Below are 10,322 nucleotides of genomic sequence, written 5' to 3'. Positions count from 1 at the left end.
TGATAAAAACGTAGTGATTATATTCTCTTTGGATAAAAATTGAAAAACCACAGATTACTAGTATATATTTGTGAAAAACTATCAATTTGCCATCAATAAAACATGTCAAAAGCTATCATAGACACGAACAAAGTGAGAGCTTTATTTTTTTATTTACTGACTAAAGCTGCGCGTCCACTGGAATCAGCCGGAACGACCGGAATCTGGATCGGATTATCGGAATCGGTCATTGGACATCGGAGCGTAATTAGGAGCGTAAAAAAACTCTTTGCTACATAGATTAAATTCATAGACTTAATATATAATTATTATACCTTCATGCTTTGCTAGATTTATATCCATAGCATATAGACTGTCATGCTGACAGCTGACAGGCAACCGTCAAGTGTCAAGTGAAAAAAATCACAGGAAAAAATTGAAAGTCCAAAACTTTGAAGTCATCTAATTTGCGTTTATTTTATTGTTATTAAAAACTCAAGCAATATGTATATCAATTTAATAATTCTAACACTAGCATTAATTGCAGTAAGCAATGTTGAAGCATCCCAAGGGTACGATTTTGGTGATTTCCTAGCCACAGTAATAGGACTCGGCATTGCAGTAATTGGTATTTTCGCATGCTTAGGCAATTACGCAAGGCAGAAAGCGAGAAATGAATTCATATAGAGGTAATTCCTAACTACTTCATCAGTGTCCATTTACTGTTAGTGCTAAATGCACGCGACATCACTCAACAGATCAAATAAAGAAAACAAGTTTAAAGTTATTTGTTTTCAGTTTTAGATAAGTTACGACGTGGCGGTAAACAAAAGCTATGGTTATGGGATATTATTTACGAAAAAAAAACTTCAGGAACTTAAGATGGAAAAATCAGAACGCCACTCCTTATCCTAATTTATTGCGAGAAAAAAATTTCTCATTTTGTGCTTGCAATGGAAATATTCTATATTTCTCATAATAATCTACTAATCTCTCATAAGAATCTATTAATTTTTGAAAAGAATATTTTAATGTAATGAAAGTATTGGTAGCTTTAACAATTATAATATAAAAGTCAAGAAATTGGTTTGAAAAGATATTTTAAGATGTTATATTATGTTACCTCACTTCCATATTATAAAGTTTTTTAACTTTAGCCCCTCCAAATACAAGTAGATTAAGCTTTATATACTTTTATATTAAGAAAAAGAAAATATTAATTTCTTTCAAAATAATTTATTAAATGTGAACATAAGATCTAAGATGTTTTTGCCATTCTATAATGTTCAATCTTTTTGTTGTGAAAGGTTGTTACTTTTACTTTTGATTCCCTACTTATCTCATTTTGTTTGTGTATATCATCACAACATGTATTTTGTAATACATTAAAATGTTTTCTAATAGAAAATAAATGTATATTACATTTTAACATTTTTTATTTACATAACTTTGCATTGCCAAATGCCATTCTCATGATATATTATTGAAAAATGTTGAATCATATTGTGTCTTAACACCTCCATCGTAGATATAGCAGACACAATAAATTTACAATTGTTATGCGGCTGCTGCTTGGGGATTTATGAGTTAATATGCAATTTTGATCAATCTACTATAGCACCTTCTTAAATTTCCATGTTCACCGACAGAATAATATGGAACATCAATTTTAAGGAATTAATACAAACTGAAAGTCAGTATAAATAAAAATTTATTGATTTCATTGCTTTTCATATTCCTTAATTAAAAAATTATTTTAAAAATGTCTTAAAATAATTGTTTGGTGTATATTATGTATTACTTTCTAATGACTCAATTTCTTTAAGAATTTCTACTTTTTTAGACATTTTCTCCTTTTGATCTTTGTCCGGATTTTTAAGAGTGCCTGATTTTACTTTTTCCTCCAGTGCTTCTATGTCTCTGAGTTTCTTCTTTAGGTTTTTGAGTCGTTTTGCTGGATCAGTTTGTGTTGGTGGCTCATTAGTGGAAGGAGTGCTAAAGGTTGGTTCAGTTATCTTCATTTCGGCAACTTTTGCAGTGGCTTCCTCGACAGCTGTAACAATTACATACAATACAAATGTAACTTACCTGCAAATAAATCTTTAACATCAGAAACTACTCTGTAAAGAGAAATGAATGGTATTTTTAAATTTTACCTGGCTTCTTCTTCTTTTTCCTTTTCTCAACATTAATAATCATGCCTGGTATGGGTTGTGTAGTGCTCTTTTTACTTTTGGCCTGTGCCACGATTTCCGGAGTGAGTCCTACTGGTATTCCTGTGTTTTGGCGGGACTTGAACTGTTTGCCCTTGCTCTCGTACAGCGGCACCTCTTCCTGCGGCACGTAGCCGTCTCGTATGCGCCTGGGCTTCCGCCAGGTCCCATCAGGGCGCTGTGTAGCGGGAATGTACTTGCCACCTAAAAAGTTGAAAAAAAAACGTTTAAGTAGGCTGCCTTAAAGTTCTATTGTAAAAATTTTCTTATATGTAGCTATGTTTAAGTTCAACAAATTATTTAGACTTGACGATTTATATATTAGAAATCTGTTGTTTTCTTACCATCAGCATCCAGTTCATATGCGGTAGTGGTGGCCATAACGCTTCATAAGTGTAAAGTATTAAAACTTTTTAAGTGCAGTTTATATATTTATGTGTAATGTTTTCTCGATTATTTTAGTTTTTTCGAGTTTTTCAAATCTATTTTTAAAACAAAGCGTCTTTGCCTATTGGCATCCAAAAATTTGGTATTTGACAAGTAAATGACAAACTACAAAGGTCGGGGTTTTTTTTTTTTGCTTTTGGCCAAGAAGCTTTTGGCACTGACACCGGGCAGGCATTTTATAGGGGTTAGTTACCCCTTTCAAATGACACCTGATTTGTGTCTAGGAGATGCATAGTTTTTTTTTTTAATACGTGTTTGAAGTTACGTGTGACGGAACGTTATTTTTTGATAACGTGTCTTTAAAATTTACTTTGTTGCTACTGTAGCGCCACCCTAATTTAACGCATTTCAATTTTCAGCGGACACTTTTTACATAGGTAGATTGTAGAATGTAGAACTCTAATAAAGTACTCTGTGATTACTCTGGTCCGCATCCAGTTGCGACTTGCGATTTACATAAAAAAACTGTCAATTTCAACTTGACTCTACAAATATATACTAGTAATCTGTGAACTTGACACTTGTGACTTATGAGTTTTGCCCGTTGCAGACGATGCGCAGTAGCTTGCGCAAGTACTAATACTAAGCATATATTTTCATCGTGTGAACGCATTTTGCTTAGTGAAAGTGCGAGTGCAAGTTGCTTAGTAGCACTCGCTTTGGTCCTCGCGCAAGTGCGACTCATTTGCCCCCGCTCCGTCTACTTCACCCCCGCGCTACTTCACTGGTCATCGTTTGAACATGCGTTGACCAGTACTAGCGCCAGTACTAGCGCCAGTTTAGTCTGTTTGTTGTTTTGGTAAAGATGTAGAAACCTACCACTAGATTGTTGGGGAGTTGGTTGTTTTATTGAATCTTAATGTTTTAAGTTTGTGAATTAAAAATGAATAAATGGAATTCAGACAAAACTATACAGTTTTCCTTTTTCTAAATTCTGTATTTCCTGCATCAGTTCCTCTGCTATCACTCCATTTAGCTCTTGAATTAGGCACTTAAAAAGTTTATTCAAAACCATACGCTTGTCCATGGTTGCCTACTATGCACTGGCACTATACAAAGCTACTTCGCGTGATCTTTTTACGTTTGAACGCCGGCGCAAGTACCTGCGCAAGTACTCGCGCAAGCTACTGTGCATCGTCTGCAACGGGCATTTGGCAAGTGATTACTGAAATGACGCCACTCTGACATTGGCAACTCACCGAGGCGGCCATTTTTAAAAGAAGAAGAAGATTACTGAAAAAAGCAAACATTTTTTTAGAATTTGAATTTTTGATTTTTACTACTTGAATTGTTTTAATTTTATCAATTTAATTCCAATAAGTATAATCTAATTTCGAAAAATCAAAATGCCACTACCCAAACGTAAAAGAATATTTACTCCTAAAAGAAAAACAAAGCACATGAAAGAAGCAATGGAAGCTAGAGGTACGCAAAGCTTGATATAAATTTATTACATTTATTCAACTGTGTATTAAGCATGTCGTTCACTATTCGGTTACAGAAAAATCTTCAAGCGTCGAGAATGACGTGACAACGGCCAGAGGACGGTTGAAAGGAGCACTGATGGATGTTTTGGACACAGCAGAAGAATCTGATACTTCCATGGAAAACACTCCTGTAAAGAAGGAAGGAAGGTAACTATGCTTATATGAGTAATATACATGTACAAAAAAAAGCTTCACTCTCTCCTTTAGAAATATTTGAATAATAATATTCCCTATTTTCAATACAAAAATATCTAATCGCAGACTAAAAACTTAAAATAAATAGTAATTATTGTAAACTTGCTTTATTTTCAGAAAAGTCAGTGCAGAAGAAGATGACTATACATCAGAAGAAGATGGCAGACAAAATAAATTACCACCGAGACAGTCATATGTTTTGAAACTGTTTGACCGCAGTGTGGATTTGTCACAGTTCAGTGAAGACTCTCCGCTGTATCCTATTTGCCGAGCGTGGATCGCAAATAGACCTAAAGCTAACTATAGTGACTTTGGGTAAGTTATTCAAATTGTTATAATGTTGCAGTGGTTTAGAGCTCTGTTTTGGACTAAGAGTTTTTCTTGTATTTTGATAGTATACAAAAGTGTATCAAATTGTGATATGGGATTTCTATGGTGGCAACTTTCACGCCTAAAAAAATAGCTGATTTTTTTTATTATTTTATTTTATATTTAAAATACACAAAAAATAAGTGAATAATTATTGTTTTTACAGTAAAGATTCTGAAAATATGGAAGAAATCGAGGAAGGGATAGATTTGCCTGGACCGAATGGACCGCCTATATCCAAAATACCGGACCTGCTGCCGGAGCAGCTGAAGTCACAAGATGTAGACAAAATTAATTTGAATTACGTAGGTTTTAATGTTTTCTATTAACATGAATGACCCAAGTTTTCTCTATTTTATTTTATTATTATATCCTGAGACTTTAAAGCAGCTGTACTCAACCAGTGGCCATATGAAGTTAAGGTAAAACATAGATTGTTTCAAGATAAGTGAGAAACTGAATATTTTGTAGTGCCTAACATATTTTTACCCCTGAATAATATTGGTTGCGGCCTACGACATCAAGATTAAAGCGTGTTTACTATTCGTGGCCCAAATAAAAAAAAGTAAGTAAAATATGGTTGCTTTAAAGCAACAATATTTTGGCACCTTTTAATACAATAAAAAATCAAGAGCTGATATATACCACTGCTATAAAGCAACCATAATTTGTCGCCTTTTCTAACAATAAAAAAATATTTGACAGCGTGAGGCGCCTCTGCCGTCGCGCGAGCAGCTACTGCGCTCGCACATGGCGCGCTGGACGAACGTGCGGGGGGCGTGGCTGGCGCGGGCGGCGCAGGTCGAGGCGCGGTACGCTAACTCACAGATCATACTCAACTCACTCAATGTTAGGTAAGTCTGGTGGTTGGTAGATGACTAGATGTCACTCATCCTATGTTCAAGCAGGGTGCAAGTTAATCAGAAGTAACCCAAACTTTTGTTCAATCCAGGGCCCCCGTAAGGGCTACTGGCGCCTATGTGCAAAAAAAATGATTTTGGCGCCCCTTTTAGGCAAATTTTTGGGTCCTTGGTTTTGGCGCCCCTAAAGATGGCGATTTGGCGCCCCTAGAGGATGACGCCCGTGTGCATTGCACACATTGCACATATGGTGGCGGAGGCCCTGGTTCAATCATTGCACAATGTTCAATATTAACCCTAAACTGTCAATAATATTGCACAATTCTTACATTGTGCAATAACATTTATCATTTAGGGGCTGCCTTAAAGTCATTGTAAAAGTAAATTAGAATTTGCAAGCATAACATAACCACAATATGAATTAGGGACAAATCAAAAGGTTTCTTTTTTGTCTGTCTTTTTGTCTTCTTCTGTGGCAAGAAACTTTATGTTGTGTCAATGTTTTTAACACCAGAGTTTTGTTACAACGCCATACAAATTGCAGGAGTGAGGAGTGACCAAAACTCACACTCAGCACTTTAATCTAAATGTTTGAAACCTGAATTTTGTATGTTTCTATAGATCATATTGGATTTTAATAGAATATAGTTACAATGATTTTAAATGCAGTTTTGATACTTTTCTAAACATTGTGTTAATTAAGGTTAACATCTAAGAAATTATTATGTAATTGCTAAGAATCACAAAAACTTGTTGAATGTCAAAATTTGCATGCAATTTTGTGACTTGCCTCGTGGTTTAGACCATAGTATTTTTTCTTTGTAATTTTAAGATTAAAAATTTATTACCTCTTACTTTTTTATACTGTTAGTATTTAAGCTTGATCATGGAAAATAATAATCATTACTTTTTGTAATATAAATCTTATATTTAGAATATGTAAATAAAGAATCATTTTATCTTTCGTTTCTTGTTTTCCTTCATTGGGCAGTCGGCTTGTTTGTGTCCCTTTTCATTGCAGTTGTAGCAAGACTGAAAAGAAAAAGTCATATTTAAAATAATAATTTATTAATATAGTACGTGTTTTGGCAATGGCAATATCATCAAGTGGATCATTTGCAATTTGAGGAGCTTAACAAAAAGATTGGGAAACCCTGAAAAATATATTCATATAATGATAAAATATTTTTTAAGCAATAAAAATATACAGAAAATTGTGATGACATGCCAAAGTAAGTTCCATTTTTAGGGTTTCATACCCAAAGGGTAAAAACGGGACCCTTATTACTAAGACTTTGATGTCTGTCTGTCTGTATGTCTCCAGTAGCCCTAGCATGGCCACCAGTAGAAATGTGAAAATATAGACAAACTGTGGACATAAACTTAAGGTGCCATTCCGATCTTTACCGCGGCTAATCGCGATGGACAAAAATTCAATTAAAATGCCACTTTATGACACTATAGTCTATGGCATAAAGTAGGATATTATTTTATTATTTAGGACTATAGTATGTCATAGAACGAAAAAAGATCGGAACGGCATCTTAAGTTTATCTCCACAATTTGTCTATACTTTCGAATTTCTACTGGTGGCCATGCTAGGGCTACTGGCTGTAACTCAAGAAACCGTTATAGCTAGACTTCTGAAATTTTCACAGATTGTGTATATCTGTTGCCGCTATAACAACAAATACTAAAACCAAAATAAATTAAATATTTAAGGGGGGCTCCCATACAACAAACGTGATTTTTTTGCTCAATATAAATAATGGCAACACATAGGCACTTGCAATGTTCACAAAATACTCAGTTGTATTTGTACTTTAATAATTAATAATAAAATTTAAATAAATTGAATAATAAGGGGGGCTCCAATACAAAAAAACATAATTTTTAGCCTGTTTCTGCTATGTAGTGGTACAAAACTCTTCGTGCGCGAGTGCAACTCGCACTTGGCCGATTTTTAAACTAAGGAACTAGGTAAAAAAGGTAAACAAGTTGGAAAATAGTATAATAAAGATTTTGCGATAGTAAAGATACTAAAAATATTAATTTACCTGGGATTGAACAACTGTGCCACAGATATGTTTCTCCTGGCAGCAGCGGTCACAGGTTTTACAATGAGTGTATGTAGGCTTGACACAGCGGCGACATGCATTGCAATGTCTGTATTTCATCCCATTCTTGCTTGTGCACTGTTTACATTTCGTACAATGAACATTAGAAACGGAAACCCAAAATTTACATTTGTCACACATTTTGTAGGCACTGTCGTTGGACAAGTCTATGGTTTTTAATGGAAGATTTGTAAAGAAACGCACAGGTGAGCCAAGTTTCCTTCCACCTTTTTTACTGCTGAACTTCTTGTGGTTTTGGTAGTCAACCTGAAACAGATGATTAAAAGTTGGTTATGAATTGCAATTTAATGCTAAGCTGCAGGACCAAATAATCTTCTATATAATGTCTTTTAAAAAGCAAATTAGGGTTAATGCCCTTAATTATATGACAGAAATAATAGTGACATGGGGTCAGAAGGTAAACATTTACATATAGCCTTTTAAGTATGAGGTATATTGCATGTATAATGTGATAGCAACATACTTGATAATCATGCATCTTTATCTCAGGAATCATGTTGCAGATGTAGGGTTCTGAAAAGTATGGGAATGCCCAAATAACAGGTAGCAGCTGGTCTTCCTTCTCACAAATCTTGTTGTACTGAGCTGACAGCTCTTTTATAGTTTGTACTAGCGGCTCCACGCGGCCTCCAAATGGTGGATCCATGACAATGCATAAACCCTTATTTCTGAAAAAAAAAGTATAGTAAAACATTTTTATTACCTACAGTTTCTGAGCTTTTCTTCGTTTTCTTCACATTTCTAATATTTTCCTAAAATAAAACTGTTATACATGCATTTTATTAAACATAATTATTAATTTTTAAGATGAATATGGAAAAGTCTTTGATTTTAGCTTTGTAAATGTTCTTTATATGTTTTGAAGCTACATGTATGTAGTTTTAAAATAATATAAGTATATTTTTTTATACTTATATTTTTTTAAAACAAACTTACCTAGAAGATTTTATGAATTTCTTTAAAACTTTCTCATCTTCGTTGCCATTGAACAGGTAATTGTTGAACACGTTGTACCAGAGGTACTTGGAGGGTGTGTGGAACAGGTGATGTCGTGTGTCATAGTCCAGTAGCAGAGAATCAAAGTCGGGGTGAGCCTGGGCAGCCTCATGCACTGATGGAGTCCCAATGCATAGAATATTCCTAAAAGATATATTTCAATGTCTAATATAATTATACCATCAGGATGTCTTGTTACAATAAAAAATTTATGAGCAGTAAACTAAATCATAAGAATATTAAAATATTTTTTATCACATCTTGTTTTACAGAGCTTATGGCAAGAAAATGTTATTAAAGGTTCTACAATTAATATTAATAGAACTTACCCTATTTGATTATTTCTCAAAATGCCAAGGATGGTACTGACTGACTTCTTTGAAAAGATATATTGAGCCTGTTGCTGGTCATCCTCAATGGGGGGCAGGAACGAGGAGGGATTCGCAAGCTGCTCATCGGTCAGTGGTGTTATTACTCTGTGCTCTTTGATATGTTTTCTCGTTTGACCCAACACATACAACTCCTTGCAACTATCACAGTATGCTCTGTTTGAAGCATGTTGAGATTTGATCTGTGAATTAATAAATACTTCTTAGTACTAATTATTTTATGAATATTAATATCTTAATAATATCTATGGATGCTTCACACCACGTCAGTCCCGCCCCGTGGTAAGTACCTCAAGGACCAGACAACGGAAATATATTTAATACTTTTATACTATACATGCATTTAAGATTTTTATTTTATAATAATAGACATATTTAATATACATCCATGACCCAGAAACTTAGAAAACGATTTGTTCCGTCAGCGGAATTAGAACTTACGACCCTCGGCTTGAGCTACCAACTGAGCCACAGAGGTCTATAGAGATTTATAATAAGACAATATTTTAAGGTAAAATTTTGAAAGGAATAGTTTTATGTACCTCATTTAAGTTTCTCCAAGCCAAAGTTTTGTCAAGCTTAGGAATAAGGTTATAATATTTTTCGTTTCTTTTCCTAACATTTTCCTTCTTCCAGTCTTCTTCGTCGATGTGTATAGTGCAATCTTTTTTGTTCCTACACGAGGCACAAGCGAAATACCGACCATTTTCATTAGAAAACAGCAACGTCGGTCCATGCAAACATAAAGGATGTGTCGTTACATCTTCTAGCACAACTTCTACAGGTAAAGTGCTTTTGAGTGGAGCTTCGGATGGTACGAATTTCCTTTTTCTGCCCATTTTAGTTAAGTACCGTACCGTACCTTTTTAATTTGTATTTAAAAAATCCACGAAGAACGACAACACGTGAAAATGACACATACCGCCATTTAACAAATGACACTTTTTATTTTTATTTTATTTCTTACTTCGGCTATAATCTATATATCCATAAACACTAGTATCCATAAACCATGGCCAGTGTCGACTGTCGAGCACAGATTACTAGTATATACCTATTTGATTGTATATAGTGTTTTTTTTTTTGTTGTGTAAATAGTGCTCAGAAGAAAAAAGAAGGACATTAATTATTTTTTTTTAATTTGACGTCATAAACATTGTATTTTTTTCTGGAGCAAAGGACTTGTTTCCAGCTCCGAATAAATTAAAAAAAAAAATATGGTCACCCCATAGAGTATACATTATAGCAA

General features: G+C 34.2%; 3 protein-coding genes across 3 annotated transcripts; 1 reads left to right on the top strand and 2 right to left on the bottom strand.

The window, feature by feature from the left end:
- Nucleotides 1-1,700: 1,700 nt before the first annotated feature.
- Nucleotides 1,701-2,702, bottom strand: LOC121733003 (partner of Y14 and mago). The gene is made up of 3 exons (XM_042123067.1): nucleotides 2,537-2,702; nucleotides 2,136-2,396; nucleotides 1,701-2,032 (listed from the first exon to the last, which is right to left on the bottom strand). The coding sequence occupies exons 1-3, from the start codon at nucleotides 2,571-2,573 to the stop codon at nucleotides 1,770-1,772; spliced, it is 561 nt and encodes a 186-aa protein (XP_041979001.1). The 5' UTR covers nucleotides 2,574-2,702; the 3' UTR covers nucleotides 1,701-1,769.
- Nucleotides 2,703-3,893: 1,191 nt separating this feature from the next.
- Nucleotides 3,894-5,680, top strand: LOC121733082 (protein lin-37 homolog). The gene is made up of 5 exons (XM_042123187.1): nucleotides 3,894-4,064; nucleotides 4,141-4,273; nucleotides 4,439-4,636; nucleotides 4,857-4,995; nucleotides 5,396-5,680. The coding sequence occupies exons 1-5, from the start codon at nucleotides 3,986-3,988 to the stop codon at nucleotides 5,546-5,548; spliced, it is 702 nt and encodes a 233-aa protein (XP_041979121.1). The 5' UTR covers nucleotides 3,894-3,985; the 3' UTR covers nucleotides 5,549-5,680.
- A 769-nt stretch (nucleotides 5,681-6,449) lies between these two features.
- Nucleotides 6,450-9,992, bottom strand: LOC121733252 (rRNA N6-adenosine-methyltransferase ZCCHC4). Its single transcript, XM_042123463.1, has 6 exons — nucleotides 9,616-9,992; nucleotides 9,014-9,255; nucleotides 8,625-8,828; nucleotides 8,152-8,356; nucleotides 7,608-7,934; nucleotides 6,450-6,582 (listed from the first exon to the last, which is right to left on the bottom strand). The coding sequence occupies exons 1-6, from the start codon at nucleotides 9,910-9,912 to the stop codon at nucleotides 6,502-6,504; spliced, it is 1,356 nt and encodes a 451-aa protein (XP_041979397.1). The 5' UTR covers nucleotides 9,913-9,992; the 3' UTR covers nucleotides 6,450-6,501.
- Between the last annotated feature and the right edge of the window lie 330 nt (nucleotides 9,993-10,322).

Source organism: Aricia agestis, chromosome 13 (genome assembly GCF_905147365.1).
Source record: "Aricia agestis chromosome 13, ilAriAges1.1, whole genome shotgun sequence".
Classification (NCBI taxonomy): domain Eukaryota; kingdom Metazoa; phylum Arthropoda; class Insecta; order Lepidoptera; family Lycaenidae; genus Aricia; species Aricia agestis.
This window is presented reverse-complemented; position numbering and strand designations above follow the sequence as displayed.